The sequence below is a fragment of the Crocodylus porosus genome, unplaced genomic scaffold (assembly GCF_001723895.1).
Source record: "Crocodylus porosus isolate Cpor-Errol unplaced genomic scaffold, CroPor_comp1, whole genome shotgun sequence".
NCBI lineage: Eukaryota > Metazoa > Chordata > Crocodylia > Crocodylidae > Crocodylus > Crocodylus porosus.
Genome location: NW_017728931.1, coordinates 13,673,727 through 13,695,645, shown reverse-complemented (window position 1 = coordinate 13,695,645; position 21,919 = coordinate 13,673,727). Strand labels below are relative to the sequence as shown.

The 21,919-nt window shown below is 40.3% G+C and overlaps 1 protein-coding gene across 3 annotated transcripts in view; it reads left to right on the top strand.

Moving 5' to 3' along the window:
* The window catches only part of CCDC91 (coiled-coil domain containing 91), a 340,351-nt gene that overhangs the window by 258,882 nt on the left and 59,550 nt on the right, over positions 1 to 21,919 (top strand). For 2 of the 3 annotated variants that reach the window (XM_019544237.1, XM_019544236.1), the window contains exon 13: positions 6,029 to 6,454. The exons of the other annotated variant lie outside the window; for it this stretch is intronic. In XM_019544237.1, the coding sequence (XP_019399782.1) occupies positions 6,029 to 6,214 (186 nt within the window). In that variant the 3' untranslated portion in view covers positions 6,215 to 6,454. Of the gene's footprint in view, positions 1 to 6,028; positions 6,455 to 21,919 lie in introns of those variants that run through there. 3 annotated transcript variants of the gene reach the window in all.

The following is a 21,919-nucleotide window of genomic DNA, read 5'->3' as shown; positions in this document are numbered from 1 at the left end:
AGGGGGGCTGGACCTGATGATCTCTTGAGGTCCCTTCCAGCCCCTAATGTCTATGAAACCTATGAAATCTAATCAACTCACTCTGAACAAATTAATACATTACATTTATGTTCCCCTTGTTATATGCCATTCTGACAACATATTTTATTCAGAAAGGTGACACACTAAGGCTAAATAGTTGAAGTCCTGATCCTATTCCTGTTGAAGCCAGTATTAGTTTTGCTTTTAAATTTAGTGCAAGCAAGATCAAGACCCTCATGGACAGATATAGGTCATTGTGGCCACTGTTACACATTTCACTTAGACATGATTAACCAGTTAATCGCATCTTAAATTGTAATCCAGCCACATGTTAAAGCAGTTAATGGAGTCGTAAAACAAGAAATAAGCCACAAAGTTACTGCACAAAAAATGGGTTATAACTTTATGGCTGGTTCTTATCATACAATTAAAAACCTGTTACACGAGAGAGGGGAGAAGGGTTGATTTACTTTCGGAGAAGGGATGCATTTACATTCAGACTTCTCTGCTGGCGTTCCATTTTGGAAAGATGGTTTTGAGTCGTGGGCATGGCTCCATAATAGCCCACAAGAAGCAGCCTAAGGGTTATCCAGGAACAGTGCCCTCAGGCCATGTGTCTTTCTACTTTGTGAAGTTTCATTTAGGGATTTTACTAGATGTCTGTACCTGGGGACCTGGCCTAGTCTGAGTAATTTTAAAGTAAAGAAACAAAAACTTCATCCCTGAAACTAACTAGGGGAATATTCATTTCTTCAGGTGAAACACAAGTTGAGGTCATGTGTTTGACCCCTGACTTCCTTGACTGGCACAGGCTGGGTATAGTTTAGGGAAGTGGTTCTGAACCAGGGTGCAACAGCACCTCAGAGTGTTGCAACAGCTTTTCAAAGATAGCATGGCACAGGCACCATTACCACTGCTTCCAGGGTGCAGCATTCCTCTGGCTGTTTTCATAGGTGGGACCAAAACCCTCTTGCTTCCCTGACTGGTCCCAGACTGGCTCCTGTACTGAGCCTACATCATAGGCTCACTCCCCTCATTTGCACCCTTCTCCTCCACCATACTTCAAGTCTGCAGAAGTTCCCACCCTTTTCTCTGTTTGCTGGTAAGCTTTTATTTTCCTGCAGCAAGCCCACTAAAATCGTGGAGCCTGGTGTTTTTCACAGAAAACTCCTGATTTTGCATTTTCTGTGAAATGGTTGGATGTATGAATATGGTTATATGTCTTATTGTTTTTATACTTTATTGTCAATGCTTTGTGCCTTTTAGCAATGAATAAATCTTGCTGTGTTTTGAAGAAGCTGTTTTGGAGACACTTTAAATCAACCAACTTATGCCATGAGCCCTTGGAGGAAAACTTGCAGGATCCAGTCGTAGTTGGATCAGTAGAGTTAGTCATGGTTGGTACTGCAATTCACATCCTGGTCCGAGAGTGAGTGAATTGCAGAATTCCACCATAGAAGCTGAAGGCCTAACAGCTGAAACTTGCAAGAGAGCTCATGACAGGACAGTAATACAACTAGTCATGTAAGTGGGTCATCAGTTAGGTGACGATTCCTTATATTTTTAAGTTTGGTTGTTAAATAAAAAAGTGGCTGATATTGTACATGCTTCTGTAATTATTAGCTATAAGCCTCAATTTAAAAAAAAATACTGGTACAGAAAAAACAGAGTTCCACAAAGGCTGGTGAGAACTCTTGAAAAAATATTACAGCAAATCTCTCTCACAGCCGTAAAGAATGGAATTTGTAGAATCTATTCTGGTAGCTGAGATGGTTCTTATGACTCCTGAGGAAAGTTATCATTTTAAAAATATTTTTCAGTGGGCAAATCATCATCTTGACTGTTTGACTGTATGGAAGAACCATCTGTGTTTTTTATTGCTTTTTTATTTTCCAGATGGAAATAAAAGAAGCAAAAGATCTCTGGATGAACAATGAAGGCCATGGTATTCCTGATGACTAGGGAACTGTTAGGATTATTTTGCTAGCCGAATTTTTGGCCAGATTTTTCTCTCATGTACTTTTAAAATAAACTAATATGCTTGAGAGACAAAAGCTCTTAATAGATATAGAGAAAATGAACCTGCAAATGGATACGAATTTGTCCCAGGAGCCTGTTCATGCAGAAAGAGAAAATCACAAGAACTTAATAGAAGAAATAAATCTTTAGCGTAGACTTATTTTTTATTCAGACGTTTGACTATTTTAGTCAAATCTCTAAAGTTTCTGTGGGCGACAAATGTGACTAGATTTGTTGTGGGAAGGCTGTATTTCCTAAACAGCCAATTTGCTGGTATTAGATTTTGGGGCTGACAGTGACAATTTAGTTGGTGGTCTTAGTTGGGGTTTAGCTTGTTTGTCTGAGACGTGAATTAATTTAATAGCCTGATATTTCATGCACTTTCATTTATCCCATGATTGGCCCCATGCAAATGACCAAGTTAATTAAGGTACATAGAAACTCATACATCCATAGGAAGATTCCAGGATCCCCTTGAACTCTTGAAACTAAATGAATCTCTCTCATTTCCTAAACCAAGGATCCTCAATCTTTTTAGAGGCATACCTTTTTTAATCTGATAGGACCCCAGTTGAGAACTACTGTTGTGCTGCCTCAGTTTACCCCAGTGGTTCTCAGCCAGGGTGTTAACATGACTATAGACACAGCTAGATGGAACTGTCCCATGTTTCTCATGCACAGCCAGACTGGGAAGAAACATGGCTGGAGCACATGCTCCTGCCCGCATTAGGATTACTTGTTAAAGCTATAACAGATCTGATCTTGTCACAGTCCTTCCTAGCCCGACACTGCATGTTCTTCCCAGAAACACAGGCACACAGAGCAGATGGAACTGTCCTATGTGCTTCTGTTTCTGGGAGCAGAATACAGAGCTCCTTCAATAGCCTTTACCAGTCTGGCTCTGAACAAGACACATGGGGAAGTTGCACCTGAAAGCAGTAGTAGTGGTGCCTGTGCCATGCCGTCTTTGAAGAGCTCTTGCAACACTCTGAGGTGCTGTTGCACCCTGGTTCAGAACCACTTCCCTAAACTATACCCAGCGCACCAGACATGGGGGGAGGGTGGCGGCCGGAATTCAGGTAGATAAACATTCAACCCATGAGGCCAACAAGCAGGCTATACAACAAACGCAGCCACCACCGCCAGTTCTGCAGGGCCCTCTGCACCCGCAGGTTTTGCAGATAGGACAGGCTAGCCCTGGTCATGTCACACAATAAGAACTCTGAAGGGCCCAGGCAGTGTCCCCCACGCTGTCACCCAGGGGCCATGGGAATTTCTGGCTCCTCCCCCCACATCAGTCTGGCACTGTGCACATCCACATATCTAGCTGGCCTCACATATCTTCTTTTCTTGCCTGGCTAGTGGATAGTCCTTAAGAGAAATGTTTGATGATGGGGCTCTGGGGGAGGGGAACCTAGAAAAAAAGTCCCCTGCTCACTGGACAAGTCTCCTAACCATTAGGCTATTGGTCCAAAAAGTTGAAAGCTTCTTCTCATCTTTTTCACTTGGTAGCCATGGTTTTTTGCCCTGTTCAAGTGTTGAGACTTGTCTATCCCTGAGTATTCATGTGATTTGATTTTCCTTAGTAGCAATCTGGCCCGTGCACAGCCTTACTGAGCATGCTCAATAGGCTAGCTGAGGCAAAGCTGAATTGCAAGCTGTGGATATGGATGAAAATAATTGCACTTACACAGTCAGACGGTTATACTTACACAGTTATGTAGTTGCAATTTGGGGAAGTAACATGAAATTGGTTTCAAAAGTCACTGAATGAAAGCAGAATCTTCTCTATAAAACAAGGAATTCTAATGCACCTAATCCTTAAAACACTTATCTAGGATAGTTGTTTTCAAACTGGGGTACATGTACCCCTGGGGTACATGGTGCTTTGCCAAGAGGTACATGCCTAAATTTTAATAAAGGTAGTGGAGCTTCTGATTTATCAGTGCATGGTTAATAATGGTTTATCCAATGATTGATTCATAGATTGTAAGGCTAGAAGAGACCTTGGAAGATCTTCAGGTCCAGCCCCCTGCACCAAACAGGAAAGATAACTGGGGGCCAGGTAACCCCAGCAAAGTGACTGTCTAGTCTCCTCTTGAAGGTGTCCACGATAGGTGATTGCACCACTTCTGGAGGGAGCTTATTGTACAGTCTGGACACCCTGACTGTGAAGAAGTTTTTCCTAATGTTTAGCCTGAATCGGTCTTCCAGAAGTTTGTGGCCATTACTCCTAGTTTTCCCCTTGGGTGCCCTGGTGATCAGTTGCTTACAGAGCCCTTGATGTACTCTCCTAGTGTAGTGGTAAGGTGCTACCAAGTCCCCTCTCAGACTTCTTTTCTTCAGGCTGAATAGTTCCAGATCCCTCAGCCTCTCCTCGTATGGCTTGCTGTGTAAGACTGGTCATACGGGTGGTTTTTCTTTGGACTTTCTTAAGCTTGTCCGTGTCCTTGTTAAAGTGTGGTGCCCAGAACTGGATGCAGTACTCCAGCTGCAGTCTCACCAGTGCTGAGTAAAGCAGAAGAATCACCTCCTTGGTTTTGCTGGAGATGCATCAACTGATGCATGCCAGAGTATTATTTGCCCTACCAGCTACAGCATCGCACTGCCAGCTCATATTCATACTGTGGTCTATTGTTACCCCCAGGTCCCTTTCATTCGTGGTACTAGTCAGTTTGGTGCTGCCAAGCCTGTAGGTGTGTTGGGGATTGCTCATCCCGAGGTGGAGCACTTTACATTTCTCGACACTGAACTTCATCACATTCTGATCCACCCAACTTGCTAGCCTGTCTAGGTTCATCTGTATCTGTAGCCTATCTTCAAGCATGACCATGCTTCCCTATAACTTGGTATCATCCACAAACTTGGCCAGTGAGCTCTTCACCCCCACATCCAAATCATTAATAAAGATGTTGAAAAGTACTGGACCAAGCACCAACCACTGCGAGACACTGCTGCCCACTTCTCACCAGGATGACAGAGATCCATTCACTGTGACTCTCTGAGTTCTATCCTGCAGCCAGTTTCTCATCCACCTGACTGTCTCGGAGTTAAGCCCACAATCCTCCAATTTTATCGCGAAGATATCATGGGATACTAGATCAAAGGCCTTTTGGAAGTCAAGGTATACAATGTCAGCCTGCTGTCTCATGTCCATGCGGTGAGTTACCTGGCCATAGAAGGAGATGAGGACAGTAAGGCGGCCTGCCTGTGACGAAGCCGTGCTGACTTTCATTCAGAATCTTACCTTCTGCAAGCTTATCGCAGGTAGACTCCTTGATGAACTTTTCTAGGATTTTCCCTAGGATGTAAGTTAGGCTGATTGGCCTATAGTTACCCAGGTCCTCCCTCCTGCCCTTCTTGTGAATGGGCACAACATTGGTTCTCTTCCAGTCCTCAGGTACTTCTTCGGAGCTCCACAAGTTGTGGAAGAGTTTCGCCAGGGATTCTGCAATGACTTCAGCATCAATGATGCCAGCATTGATGTTCTTCTATGCAGAGACATGTGGGTGGTATAAGCAACAGTATTTTGCTGAAAAAGTTTGAAAACCACTGATCTAAGAGATGGTGAATACTATATTTTTAAGTGTGGGAACTTATTTCAGTTATCCAATACATGTGGAGTTACTGCTGCAAAATTATGCATTCATGCCATAATGAAGTATGGGGTACATTAAGGTCAGGGTGTTTGTAACCATTTTTTTTTTTCCTTTTTGATCATTTGCCTCACTCATCTATACATCATGAAAGTTTACAGCTGAAGACAGCTAGCTATACTTGGCACAAAATTTTCAGTCTGTTTTTATTGTGGTTCAAATTGAAAATATATATAACCCCTAATCTTTTGGGGAAAGTAGATTGTACCTCTCAGGAAGGGAGAGCTAGTCCTGAGTCCCTTGTTTTGTAGGCAAGTGCCCTAACCACTAGGTTATTGGATTCAAAGTCAGGAACCCATCCCCATCCCCTCCTGCATCTGTTTTATTTCTAGCAAGAACACATACTGGGCAGTCATGGACAGCATGAATGGATTTCTACTCAAAGCCAGTGCACCTGTCAGAATAATAAATATACCTTACAAACTGTACTAAAATGCAGCAACTTATGGAAGGGATTCCTGGAAAAACCCTCAAAGAAAGAACAAGTTTGCCTCCATTTGTTGGCTGAGATTCAGTGAGAAAATGTTCCCATTTTCTTTGAATGTTAGAAGAAGATCCGGTTCCACCTCCGCAATGGTAGTGCACAGTGTGTAAGAGTACACTTCCTTGCTGTTTAAAAATGTTTAGAATCCATGAAAGCCGAGGACGTGGGCACAGCAGTATTTCCACTTGGTTAGCAATGATGAAGTGCTTCAGGAAAAGATGTATAAACAGATTATTTTCGGGAGCTTCAGTTTATTTTGTAGTTGTATAAATACATTTCTTTCTTTACATATTTTCTGGAACCCCTGCTCAAAGTAGTATGTAACTCATTGCCCAAAGACATTGATTACATTAATTTTTTCTTTTAATTTAAAATCTAATAAAAAGCCAGTTGTACATTGTGCAAGTATTTGTGACAGCTAAAAACATGTTAGCATTAACAGACACCAGTTTAAGGGGTTCTTGGAAGAGTTTCTGTGCTAATTCACAAAAAGGGATAACAGATTTTTCACCAGCCCAAAACTGTAAATCAGCTTAAAAATGTATATGTTCCAAAATCATGTCTGCTAGCAAACAGTGAGTAAAACCAAGAAAGGCTCAGTTTACTGTGCACTTAATTCTCAAAGAGAAATTGTCTAGAGATACTAAATTTTTTGAAATGGCTTATAAAAGTAGTCCAGTGCACTATTTATTTCCCAGAAGATAAGAAAATGGGTATGACAGAAAAAATATGAAAGAAACACAATCTTTTATTATGTTTATTAAAATATTATGACTTTTGAGACTGCTACTTGGAAACTTAACTATAATTTAGAGTAATATTGAGAAACATATATATATAATTACATTTACATGCCAGCATGCAGTATTAGGAACTTTTTACTTCTGTCCTTACTTGCAGTTTATTGTATATATAGTGAGGCTCTTTTTTAAAGACAGCTTTTTATCTTCCTTTTATAAAAATTACATTACCTGGAATCTTTCCAGATGCTTACTTACTTTTGTTCTGTCCTGCAACATACCACTTCCTCAACCATTGAAAGAAATCATAAGAATCTATATAATAAGACAGTCATAACTGCTTTAAAAAGAAAAAAGCAGGGAAATCATTTTTAACCAGTGAAATATCATATATACCATGCTGAAATTAATAGAAGATACCACAAGCTTTGAGGCTTTTAGAAAGAGGAGACAGGAAAGACCACATCCCCTTGATATATCCCCAAGAGAGGAAGAGTTTGTGGTTTATAATGACCTATGGCCTTGGATTAGAATAAAGTGTTCCAACCCATCCCATAGACTGAGACCATTATACATGAGCTTACTATAAAGAAACAAGGGTGCATAACATCTAAGAAGCAACAGCTGGTCATAGCCAAAGAGTGATTTCTAAAACCAAGTGAAATAAAATAATATTTACCCTCACCCCCTTAAATCTCAATAATTCATTTTCTGTGTTCAGACCCATATTTTAAAGGTTCCAAAACAGCGGCCCCAAGGTCACGGTGGGCCGAGGGTTTCGGTACGGAACAGGTGGGATTAGCAGCGAGGAGTCTGAGCGGTTCGCGGACTTGGACAGTTTCAAAACAGATGGATTTTATTTACTTACGCTTCTGGAGCGTAGGCAAAGAAGCTTGTTCAGTTACAGTTAGATTATGAACAACAAAGGGGTCTGTTGGCCCACGGGGTTCTCGAGCTGAGCCCTTGCTTTCCAGCCAAAGCTAGGTGCGGCTGCCCAACTCGGTAGTCCCAGGGCTGGTCAACAGGTCATTAATCAGGAGACGAACAACGAACTGTAACATGAAGAATGGTGTGATGCCAGTCCAAAGTGGACGAAACGGGTGGTCGTTAAGATGCTGAAGTCAATGTGGAGGTCAGAGTTATGATGTCATAGCCAGTGGTCGAGATGCGGGATCATGGTCGAAGTCGAAGCCAGAAATTAATTCATTAGCCAGAGATCAACACGGAATAATCAGATCAAGACGAATCGAATAAATCTCAAAATCGTAGCTCTGAGGAGACCAGTGGGCCCAAAGCCCTCCTGAGGAGCAGTCCCTGCAGCCTCAGCCTCTGGTCTCAGGATTGGGTTGCTCATTCCCTGTGAGACAGTCTCTGCTAAGGCAGTATCTGTTGAACAGGTCGAGCGTGGTCTCCCCCCTGAGGAGCAGTCCCTGCGAATAGCAGCCTCTGCTCTCAGGGTTCGGACAGGAGACCAGTGGGCTTAAAGCCCTCCTGAGGAGCAGTCCCTGTCAGACCAGCCTCTGCTCTCAGGACGAATCTTCCCTGTCAGCACTGCTGTCAGAACCAAAAACTCTCTCTCACTCTCTCTTTCGCTAAAACCCCCCTTGGGAGGGGCCCCCAAGTCTTTTATACCAACCAGGTAGCCAATCAGGTTGTCTTCTGTAAAGAAATTTCTAGTCCGATTACGTCATGCAGTCTGTAGACTGAGCATGCGTCTGGTCAGATTACTTCATCTGCTGAGCAAAACTGAGCATGCGTGTTGTTACAAAACTAGGTCAGTTGTGACTGACAAGGTAAGGGTTGCATGGGGGCACATGCTGGGCATGCTGTGGAATTTTCCGTAGGCCTTGCCTGCTTGTCTGCGCATGATCAAACTTAACTCTTGTGTTGCCAGCATACATTCAAAAGTTGGTCCGGACATCCTCACCCCCTTAAATCTCAATAATTCATTTTCTGTGTTCAGACCCATATTTTAAAGGTTCCAAACCTTTTTCTTTACCTAAAAGGACGGAGCTACTCTATTGGATAGCTGTCTTCATGGTACTAATCTTTTGGAGACAATCAACAAGTTAGAAACAAGTTACTTACAGAGGTCCTCTTCTTTGTGTCTGAATATACATTGCATACATTTTCAAGTTGAGCCATTTTGTAGATAACTTAATTTGCTGATTTAAGTCTTGATTTAAGTTCTAAAAGTAACCATCATAGTTATAAAGTTTTCTTTACTTAATTAGGATATCCTAATTGTGAACGGATCCATTCCTGTTTTATCAGGGGCATCAAAAATCTGGCCTGTGGAGCCATTCCATTCAGTTGGGGGCATGGCTGGTGGGGGGATGAGCCCTACTACAGAATTTGTAGACCTGGAGTCCTGCTGGACATAACGGTTGGCAGCAGGGGACAAGCAGGGCTTGAAAACAACCCCACTAATCCCACTGCTACCAGACCCCCGCTGCCCTGTGCCCCCCATCTCAGGTGGTGCTCGATCTGCAGCAGTTGTAGCCGCAAGCATCACAGATCTGGCCATAGAGGAGCCTCATGGTCTGGATACAGCTTGGGAAGAGTTTGACACCTCTGCTTTAAAATAGTTGATTAGTCTGATAACTGATCATTTGTACAGTACTAATCGCATGTGTCAACATAACAAAAAACATACAGTAAAAGCATATCTATTATTATTTAAATGGCAACATTAAACTAAAGAATGTTTTTATCTTGAGATATCCTGTTGTACACTTTGGTTATAATTTTGATATCATAAATAAGTCAGAGCTAGGTTCTATACATTCTCCTCAAAAGCTGCCTCTTGTAGTTCTAAAGCTGATGTCAGTTAGAGAATTAATGCTTCTGGAGCAGACACTTTTTACAGTATCAAGAAACTGCATATTTCTATTAGGCATTTGAGTCTTTTTTACAATCTTATTTAAGTTCATAAGACTCTTGCTGCCCAGGAAGAAGTAGAAATGTTACTTGACCTCATCAGGATTACTTGACTTTTTCTTACCTGATACCATTTTTTAAACTTACCCATGCCTGACCCTGGTATTTATATCCAATACTGTGATTCTTTGATAGCTGCTGATACATATTTCCTCAGTGCATTACACATCATCAGCCCTCAGCAGTGCCTCTGCCTCAGGAATTTGTGATTCAAAATTCTCAGTACCACTTCACAATAATAGACTTCCATCTACTAAGTCTTTTGCATTGCTGTTATTGTGTCTAGTACACAACTTCTCTGGTACAAAGATTTTAATCTCCAGCTGTTTCTACAGTATGCAGATCTAATGATCCTTCTGGGGCCAGAATCTCTTCTCTTGAATGTTTTGCTGTTTTCAGAGTCACCCTTCAGGGGATGAGGGTAAATATTATTTTATTCTTATGGTACCAGAACTCAGTGTATGAGATTAAAATGCCTTTGAGCCTGTCATCTTCAGCCTAGCTCTCCTCATCTAAAGGATTATATCAGGTTTTCCTCATTTTACTCCAGCCTCTCAAATCTGCACTTCCCATGGAAGAATTTTATTTACACCTTCATCATAAAGTAGCAACATATGCCTTCACCTAAGTCTTCTTGTTCTCCTAAGTCTGTTCCTGAGAGAGAGATTGAGTGCTTCCCATTGCAGAAAATGTGCACCTGAAAGATCACAGTGTGACAGGAGGCAAGCTCAGGGCCAAGTTTCAAGTCGGTCCATCCACCTGTCTATGTAGGGCAGTCCATACAGCCTCTCCTTGCACAACTTTGCTTTTACAATAACCTTGTGGTAAATGCAGGATGCTGCCCATTCCATTCCAGACCATTGAGGCCTCCTCAGTCCCCATGGCCTCACCCTTACCTCCAAGGTGTTCCAAGAGCAGCTCAGTCCAATGTTGCTTCCTTGGCTGCTCAAGACAGACTGCTGCCTCTCTGGCCTATGTTTGAAAATGGCCACCTTCATTGAGCACCTGTCAGCTGCCTGCTCCTGCCCTTGAAGTGGCAGGCACCAAAGGTGCACTGCCACACACAGGCTTCTTCTTTTTCCTCACTGTTACATTTTAATCCTTTTACTCTTGCGATACAGTCATGGCCATATTGGATTGCATGGACTTTGGAAATATGGTAATCTTTCCTTTATTTATCCAAAACCAGATCAAGAAATAAAGTTACCCCATTAATAGAATGATATAAGCCAAGGTCAAAACTGACTTCACCCAGTATATCCAAGAAGTGTGTCCAGTGCAAGAAGGCTTTCCAAAATATTAACCTCTTGGTTACTGAAAATCATCAAACTTAGCCTTCACAGAGCCCTTTGTAAAAATATGTCCTCCTTCACTTTGAATTAAATCAGAATACAATTTATATAAATTGTCAAGTGAGAAAAAGAGTTTGTTTAGTTCAAATCCATTCTTTATCCAAACATCTTATTTGCTGCTGTCAAGGGGATTCATATGAAAGTCTCACTGGCCATAGAGGTGAACTGCTTAAGATATCAGGAGATAAGCAAGTTGGAGTGCTTATTCATACAGATGACATTTAAAAAATTATTCTTCAAAAAAGAAGTGGACTTGATCTCCTTCAGAATAGACACCTTCCTACCAAATAATTAAATTACTATATATTTACCTGTTCTTCTACTAAAAGGAATATTAGAAAAAGTGAACAAGGAAGAAATAACAAGAATACTCATCATGCCAAAGTGACAATCTTCTCCAGTCTGTTAAAACTGTTATTGAGAACAAACCTTCTGAGTAGGCAGGATCTTTTATCACAGCCGTTTACAAAAAAGCTCAGTATATATCAACCAATCAGACCTGCTTTTGAAAGACCGGTTTTAGTCCACAGAGGGTCTCTTCCAAGATAATGTACAGCCCTAAAGTCCTGCAAGCTATCTATTTATCTTCCTATGCAGATGATTGTCTTTTGGGAACTTCTGTTGGATGGTCTCTTATTGGGATAAAAAAGGAGAACCAGACATTCCAGGCTTTTTAGACCTGCTTCAGAATTAGATTTTAATGTTGCTTTTCTCACAGGTCATAGCAGTAGACCATTATAATTCATGTATGTGCCTATACAGTTACACAATGAGAACACTTCGTGGCACCTTGGTTCCTTAGGCCATTACACCTAATTTGCACATCCATGCATATCTTTCCTTCCCAAGATCTTTATATGGTGTAACAACCCATTACAGCTCTCCCCTTTGAGCCAATAATAGCAGTCTCTTTATATTTTAAGTATTTTATATCAAAACTTGGTTCTTGGTAGCAATTATATATATCATCAAAGCAAGGCTTAGAGAACATTGGGCAACAGAGACATAAACCATATTTTATATTTAATGAGTATAAAATTGTGCTTATCCTTAAATCAATCACACCCAAAATTGATACAACCGTTCATATTTCAAAGGGAAATATATTGCTGTTGTCTTGCCAAAAACTCACAACATCAGAAAGTGAAAGCATGGCACAGGTTTTGTGTGAGAAGGTAGTAAACACATTTGAAATGAACAGACCTAGTTATGAAATCATCCACATTGTTTTCATCCAAAATATCCTGGCCTTAAGTTCTCTACATTCTTAATAGCAAGATGAATAAAAGTTGCATTTCAAAGAACTAATCTATTCCAGAGTGAATCAGAGCCAGCTCAACATGACCTATGGCCACTTTCTGATACTTGACCAAGGAAGAAAACTCCAAGGCTGTCACCCAGTCTTCGTTGAACATAGTTCAAGCACAATAATGTTGGCCTATACTCTTCCATGGAAATGCCTTCTGGTGTTGCCAAAAATCTTTGTTTTCTCTAGAGAAAAGATCCTCCCCCCCACACTTTCCCTCTCTATTTTAGTCCTCTTACTGCTTGCTACATCACAAACAGCCTGGATAGACAGATCACATTATTTTGAAATCTTTCTTCAATTTATTTCCTATGAGGGATTGACCTTGCACTTGACTCCATCCTGGATCAATTCTCAAGAGATCACTACAGACAAGCTAAGATACCAATCCATCTATAATATTTGATAATAGTTAGAAGTTATACATAGTTTAAAACAATCTGTACAAGTTAGTGATTTTAATAGTTACAAAAAATGTTTTTAATAGTTACAAAAAATGTTTTTGATTGGGTGAGTGGGTGGGTAGATAGGCATGAGCAACCAACCATCAGAGCTTTGGATCATGCCAAAACTGCTTCTGGCAATTCCACAGACAAATATGCACTCCACATATAAAATAAAGAGGGTGGTGAGTCCAGAACTGAAATGAAACATTTCTGTTGAGGAGAAAATTGGGTAAAATATTATTCTCTTTGCAAGTGGCATCAGAAGCCTTGAATACACTTTATATCAAAGAGATTAGCCAAATCAATTCCTTGTTCTCAGAAAGACTTGTAATTTTTGTATTGAATATCAGCAAGCCATGTAGAATGTTTTCTGTGTGCTGGCTCTCCATTTATTGTTGGCGTTATAGTATAGACTTCATAGTTATTAATAAGTAAATATCAAGAAAATAATTCATTAAATTTATTCAAAAGTCAGCGTAAGCAAAAAAGAGAGATCCAGTGTGCAATCTGATACTGTTTGGTTATTCAAATTTGATTAATCTAAAATACGATGAATTAAAGTATTAAGTCACTACAGTAACATCATACCATAAATACTTTCATACAGTTGATGAAAGGTTGATTTTGGGGTTATAGATCTGTTTTTTTTATACTTTAGTTCATGCTAACTATTCATAAAAGCATTCCGATTTTGTTTATCATAGAAACTTCCTCATTTTATTTATTGCATGCATAATCCAATGCATGCCATATTGTATGAAGCATAACATTATAAATAAGATTAGAGAAGACTGGATTTTTGTTTGCTTTTATTGGAATGAGTAACCTCTTAGAAAATCAGGATTTTTTAAGAGCTACATGAAATCCCTAACTCGAAAGTGTTTGGTCCTCTATCTCTTGAACGTAGCACTACCACAGTGTTCTTGAGAATTTAAGTATCTCTAGGGTGGCCATCATAGAGGACATTCCAGTTTTATGCTAGTCTTTTCTGTATTGATACGAAACCCAATGCCTTTATGTCCTGTATTTTTCTCTTCAAGAGAAAAATAGAGGCCATTAAGGCATCCAGTTTCTTATCGATAGAAAACAGAGAACAACCGGATTGTCCCCTATGATGGCCACCCTAAGTATGGCTATCAAATCAGCTTGGAGATATATATCACTTAGAACTATCAGAATTTGAGAAAGCATGTGAAAATCTTTTTGTACATAACTCTGAAGGACTCCTGCAAGTTCAGAGAGAAAATGTCTCATAGTTTCTCAAAGATTATGTCTCTGAAGCAGAAATTAAAGTTAGCTTGCTATGTGCCTACATTTGCTGTCCTCCATACCTGCATCAGCATAGGCACAGTCACATGTTAAATCCAGAACATTCTCATCAGTGGCACTGAAGCCATATATACAGTATGTTGACTTCAGCCCTGAAGGTCTCTAAAGTGATTGGGAATCAATTCATTAATTAAATGATTGATTAATGAAACATGTATTAATTAATTAAGCAACATTGCCCACTTTCACTGTTTCCTTTGTGATGGCATTACACATTGTGCTAATCATACAAGATTGTTGTCATTTTTCACAATCTGTCCTCATGTGCTAGAAGTGTTTGGGGTTTTTTTTCTGTTGGGGCAGTTAGTCACTGTGTAGTCAAAAAGCCAAAGGTCCACTCAACCCAAATGGCCCATCAGGTTAGTGTGGTTTAAGGCATGCCTGTAGACCACAGGACACAAGGGAATGCAGTGGCTAGCTTTTGACTGCTCAACATGAATGATCAGGTATCCTTGTATATTTGAGTCTTTTGAAAGCAGCCGTCAGAAAGAGTCATGAAACAGTGCTTGAATTCAAGGCCTAACAAACCACATAGGAGAGAACCAAAAATCATTCTATTACCAGCTGGTTGGTAGAGTCGCTATACAATGCATTGCTCTGTAAACATACTGTGATTCACAACAGACTAGTAACCTTTCAAACTTCCCTGGCAGACAAAAGTAATATATATAGTCAACCTGCTCAAAATGGCTCAATTCAAAGTCCTTTTGTCCTGGATCAAGGTTTTGGCCAACACAGTGAAAAGGATCTGCCAGAACCAGCAAGTGATGTTTGGAACATGCTACAAATATTTGGGTTGGATAATAGTATAGTATTTCTAGTAACTTATAAAGGAAAAAACTGCTTCTCATCTGAATCAGAAAATATTGTGGTCAGCAGTGAACATTGAGAAAAGACTAAAGTTCACCTCTCTGGAAAAAAGATCTTCCATGTGCCTATGTTCCACTCTTATTGGAGCAGGTCCTGACAAAACTGGCAGAAGCAAGAATTCAATAATGCTCATAGTATCATATTATTCCAAACATATATGGTTCGTCCTGCTAATTCAGAGAGTAGTGGTCAGCCTCTATGGGCAATGGATGATAATTTAGAATCAGGACAACTCGTTCCATCCCAAGGAGTTTCATCCCCAACAGCCTGGTTCCAGAGGCATGATATTCCTTCATCATCATAGAGTCTTTAGATATAAATTACTGTAAATGAAAATATTTGTGGCATGATGCAAACCAGGTCTACATGAGTCCCTTGCAATCATCACAGAAAATATTATTGAACTTCTTTCCTTATTTGTCTTAAGTTAAAATTGAGCTCCAGGTTTTTTGGTAGTTGTTTTAGTTTACCTTTAACCCATTGAAAACCAACCAGTCCTTTGTCATTAGATTTATGAGGTAATTGACCTTACCCTCAGTGTTATGACTGTTGTTTTGGACTTAATAAAGCTGATGAAAGCTTCTGATTTTAACTTCACTGGGTCACAGAGTAGACCATATTTCTGAAATTGGGTTCCCAAACAAAGGATTTCTTCTTTTCTGAAGGCCTTTTGAGTTGATCAGTTTATAGAAGTATCATTTCCCCTTTTATAGAAAAAACAAAAAAAAGTGTTAACGTTGGTCATTAGTATTCCTTTTTGAAATGCTCATTGTGGGAATGTTACTTCTTTTTATTTTGGAATGTAATATAGGCTGATTCTCTGGGAGCACAAGACAAAGAAGAAAAAACAGATGCACTTTTTTTACTTGAACACCATGCTTTATAGGTTTCTCATTTTCTCACTGCAGAGTTTGTCTTAAATTGGTGCATTTTGCCTACTGTTATGTATTTTCCCATCTTCATGATAGAAATTGTAAAGATTTTCTCATACTTCTTTCTTCAGCTCAGTTAGCTATTTTGCATAGTTCTTGCTCCCCATTTTGTAATGAACAGGATGGAGGGGTCTAGGTAGGGTAACAGTGTTTCTCTGACCACAGAACAGAAGATTTGGTTCCACCCTCCCCTTCCCCTCAACCACATAGCATGCTGAGCTGTTTCTGAGCTCCAGTCTCACCTGAGCAGGGTAAGAAAGGAGAGCAAGGGAGGGCAGGTGGGCAGGGGTGGGAGATATGATATCATTTTTACTGGGATAGTGTCATGTGTGCTCTCTATTTTCAGAGAGACAGTTGGGGCAGGTGTTTCAAAAAAGGACTGTGCCAGCTAAAACAGGTGTGGTCATCCTAGGTTTAGGTAGGTTTAACTATGTAGGTTTGACGACCATAATGTTGGTAGTTAAGTCTATAATAAGATGGCTCATAGTGCAATTTACTAGTACCTGTAACAGAGCACCTTTGGTGCCTGTCACTTTAAGGGCTGGAGCAGAGAGCTGCCAGGTGGTTGATTTCAGGGGCCATTTTTAAAGTTAGACCAGAAAGGCAGCAGTCTAGGTTGAGCAGCCAAGGAGGCAACATCTGGCTAAGCTGTTCCTGGAACACCTTGGAGGTGAGGGTAGGAGCTACAGGGGATGGTTTGGAGGCTCCTTGTCTTGACTACAACTTGAACCTGCACCCTGCTGGGGAAGGGTGGCCCAGTGGGGCTCCTAGTGGTGTGGGAGCCCCCAGGAAATGCCAGACAGGTTACCTTCCGGGTGAAAGGTGGATTGGGGCACCTTAAAATGTCAGCCCCCACTATATAGTGAAGAATGTACAAACTATGGGGCCAGGCACACTGAGGGAAAGGCACCTGAGCCCCTGGGGTGTAAGACCTTAAGGCCATGAAGGGGCATAGAGTTAGCCCTGGAGAAAGGGCAGTATGGAGCCCTGGAGAAGGGGCAGCGTGTAGCCGAGGAGAGGCGTGAAGGTAACCCCAAGGATTGTTGGAGAGTGGCCCCAAGAGGAGGAAGAAAGAGCCAAGTGCCCGGGAAGTGGCCGATGGCTAGGTTCAACCTAGTGTTAGGCATGAACCGTCACTCGTGAGCCAGGTTGCTAGTGACACCCAGAGAACTGTGGGCTTGATCGTCAAAAGTAAGTGGGAGCAAGCCTGATGGCCTGAAGGCCACCCTTGGGGAGCATGGCAGAATGGAAGAGGCCCAGAAAAGGGGCAGAATGAATGAGGCCTGGTGAGAGGGGGCAGAGTGGAAGAAGCCCAACATGGGCAGAGTTTGGCCCGGCTTCTGGACAGAGCACTTGTAATTATGGATACTATTTGCGAGACATGAGCCGCAGTATAGGGGAGGTTCAGAGCTGCAGGTATCACCCCTAGACGTCAGGGGTTCAAAATGGGCAGCCTCCTTTCTAAGTACCATCTTTATTTTTTACCAACAAGGCATGGCAGATGTGTTAGGCAGGTGGCGTGCCCACAGACAGGAGTTGGGCCAGTGCTAGCACTGGGTCTGAAAGCTTACCCTGTCACAGTACTTTAATGACCAAAAAACATACATAACAAAGCACATATCCAAGGAGCATGAATCCTGTGGGATGATTTTTCCCTGAAGGAACAGAATTACAAGTAAGTAATTTATCTTTACCAGACAAGTGAAAAATGCACCAGTAATCCTAAATCACAAATTACTACCACAAATTGTAGCATTCAGTATAATACTAAAGAAAACCCTCTGGCAGACCTTTTTTACTGTGTATCTTTCCACTCCTCCCCAAAAATCTTCAACAAGAATGACCTTGGAAATAGTGCTATTTTCTGCTGGCAAAAAGACTAATTGCAGGCTTCATTAAAGTTGTATTTCATCAATAATTAGAATAATATTAACATGTCTGTGTGACTGGAATCCCTTTATGATGCATCCAAACAGGCATGTCATTATTTCAAACAACTTTTTTATGTGACATATAACAAAAATGATTCATCATCACATCATTTCCAATTCAAAATTCTCTTCTTTTAATTAAATGTTAAAATTGGATTTAATGGACAATGTTTTGCCCTTTAAAAGAGTAGTCAACTTTCCATTCCTCTTTTAACCTCTTGAGGCCGTGGAAAACATCTGAGGCTCCTGGCATCATTAATACAGTATCAATGAACTTATGAGTGCTATGGAATGCCAAAGTCTTGTCCTAACACATCAGTTGTTAGGACTTTGCTTGTTGCCAGTTTAGAAATTAAATTTGCTTAATTCCAATTTGTGTTTAACAAGCAAAACTGTACAAGCTTCTAATAGCTGGACCCTGAACAAAATATTCTCCAATTGTGCCTGGTTCTGATGAAGCCTGAACATATTATTTCTCTTCCAAAACCTTTTGCTAGGCTAGGCTTAGATTACTGGACTTCATTCCAGAAATAATTGCCACTTCTTATGGTCCCATAATAACTCAAGACATCGTTTTAGTTGCATGGGTGAAGGGAAGGGCAGATTTCTGGTGGAGACATATAAACTGCATTTGAGTTTATAGAACTACTTGAAATTATATTTTATAATTATAAAATTATATTTTTAAAAAGTCTTTTTCATTTGAACTATTTTTATAAGTTTTAATGCCTGTAAAAGTCGGGGCTGTCATATTGAAACTAAAATTATAAAGCTTGTTAGGGATTTTTTTCTGTTTGTGACTATGGAAAGAAACACGGTGACTTGTTTCTTTTGCATTTGGTAGCGTGGTGATATTGTTATGGTGACACGCTCTTAAGTCAGTGGCTTGGGAAATATTGTTTAATGGATAGGTAACCATGCGTCAGGAGAACCAAGTTAATTTTAGTGTGCACATTCCTTATTTTCCACTGATTATTTAGTAATGTGATTAAACTATAATATAGGAATTTAGGAATTTGCCATCAAAGCCCTATACTGGAAACCTGGCAATCGTCTAATCTCTGATGCTTATGCAACCCTGGGATCGCTGTGGAGTTTGTAATAATTTTCAAATACGTGAAGGGCAATTAGAAAGAGGATGTTCTCTGTGACTATAAGAGAAAGGACTAGAAGCAATGATTTCAGAATTCACCAGAGGAAGTATGTCAGAAATTAGGAAAAACTTTCTCAGTATGCGGGTCATTAAGAACTGGAACAGATTACCAAGGAAAGTTGTGGAATCTCTCTATTCTTAGAAATTTTCAAGAGCGGGTTAGACAGATATTTGACTAGGATGGCTCCATCAAGGATAATCCTGCCTTAGTCATGGGGGCTGAACTAGCTCACCTCCTGAGATCCCTTCCTGCCCTAATTTTGTGATTTTTAGGTGGACTTCATAGGAATACTCCAGCAAATGGGGGCTTATTCCTACTAGTAAATCTGTCTGCATCTCTCTGCCTCTGAAGTAATGCTCTCTAAAGCATGTCATATCCTCTACTGCCTTTTACAACTGTAGTACATTAGGGAGTTTGAAGGGCTCCCTGTGCTAACCCAGTGGACCTTTCTGATATACTGAGAGAATAAGTTTTGCTTTCCACTAGCATGCAGTTCTTAACTTCCCTAGAGCAATGCTTTACTATTACTTCCTTTAGTTTTGCCAGCTTAGCCTGTTAGATATGAATCTCAAGATTCAAGGGTTTTTCTGAAGTTTTAATAAATACTTACATGCCTCAGATGGGATATGAGGAACTCATGATTCAGGATGAATGCCTTCCTTCTTGAACTGGTCTTCATCAGATCATGTAGCTAGTTTTGCAGTAGTTTCTTAGACTTTTTTTAAAGGGACATTGTAGATCCATCATTACCATCAAGCTGTGAAGCATTAAAATAAAACCTATCGCTGATTTGAAGTTAGGGAAATCATAAAAAACCTTTATTTAGAGCCCACAAAATAGTTACTGGAAGGTTAAGGTCAAAGGAAAGAAACAGTGGAAGGGACCTTCACTGTTTTACTGTTTAATTATGGTTTGTGACAGGCGTTCAGTTCCAGCACTGGAAATTTTGCAGAAATCTTTGCATTTAATGGTGGGTTTATGAACCAATGAGAAGACAGTCTCACTATTTGTATCTGGTTTTGAGCATATTAGAAGTGTGCTATTGTTGCAGTGGGAAAGACAGGAGGATTTCCTTGTTCACTGAGCATTATAACATTTACAAATAAACAAGTTTGCAATCAATCCTCTCTCCTTCACTGTGGGCACAGGCAGTAGTACTGCTCCCCACTGTAATTCAGAACACTCTGCCATAATTCAGAATGCTTTACAGGAAGTGTTCTGAGTTATAACAATCACCTGGACCCAACAGAAGTTCATTGATGGTTACGGGGGGAGGGGAATCTAGCTGCTGGTTGCAGCCTGCAGTCGGTTTCCCTTAGCAATAGCCCCTCCTCCCTGCCAGCCTGTGCCATTTTCAGAGTGTGGGGGGGAGGGAGCAGAGGGCTTGTTCTGGGGGGCACCTACCATACCCTCCACTGAGGGCTGAAAAAACCAAGAAAACCTATGCAATGAGGGTTCAGATTTGTAGCCAATCAGCCATTTTTGAAGTGGTATGGAGCCATGCACTTGTGTTTGGTCATGACTATAGACCACTTCCTGTGACCAGGTCAGGCAAAAATTGTCACTTCTGTCTGTACCCTTCCAGTTCTGAATCTAAGCTGTTGGATAAATGTACGTTTGATTTTTATGTAGAGGTGATTTATAACTGGACGAATATGATAAGAAATTGGAGTTAGTGTTAGTATTCACTTTGGCAGGCTGTTCAATCGAATCAAAAGCAGGTAAAGAATTGATAAAAGCTTTTTCACTTCCCTTATTTTTTCCTAATAGAAAACTATAGATTCTTCAATATGCAGATGGCATTCAGTTCTCACTAGGTCTATTTAGATAAGTCTAAACCATGTGTATTTCTGTCAAGGTTACCAATCAAAATGAGTAAATTAGTGAAAATACTTTGCTTAAATGTGTACAATGAGAAAAGATAGCACCTTAAAAATATTAAAAGACAGGAATTCGTGAGTTTTATACTGTCATCTAGTGTTTCACTAGGAATGGCAACGATTTTCAGCAGCAAGTAAATGGAAGGAGTTTGGGTTTTGGTTTATTTTACAACTTTTTGCCAGCAAGGAAACAATACCATGGAACATTGCATGATATCAAATGCATCCCATCAGTGAATCCTATAAAGCAGGTGCTTTAAGATGAACAGTATATTTCTGTAATAAAGTTCTATATGCCTCAAAAATTAAATTTGGAGAAGGATTCAGTATCTTAATTTATATTAATTAATTTGTAATTAAATGAAATACATGCTTACATTTTCTTTTTTGGGCTCTCTCTTTTACTTCCATTTTGATGCAGTACCTCAGCATGCATTATACTGTGAATTTGTCATGAAAGCCCATTGGCACTGATCCTTTTTCAAATAATATGGTGGATGTTTTCATAATTTTAAAGCAGTGTATATTATTCTGAGTTTAATTGAAAAACCATCACATTATTTTTCAAGACAAAGTAAAATGGCAATTACCTAATCCCAGGTGGGCTAGCTGAGTTGGACTCTTGTGACCGGTGTGCCATCATCAGCAAAGAGTTGCATCTTGGGCATTAAATTCTATGTCAAACTAACATGGGGGAAAAGCAGTGCCATTGCAGATTAACTGTTCATTTTATGGGGCAATCTGACTCAACTGTGTAAAAATCCATAGGGAGAACTAGGATTTTGAAAAAGGGGTTGCAAATGGTGTGGTGCATCGTAACATATAATGCAGTACATATTTTTTCCCCAAATGAAAAGAA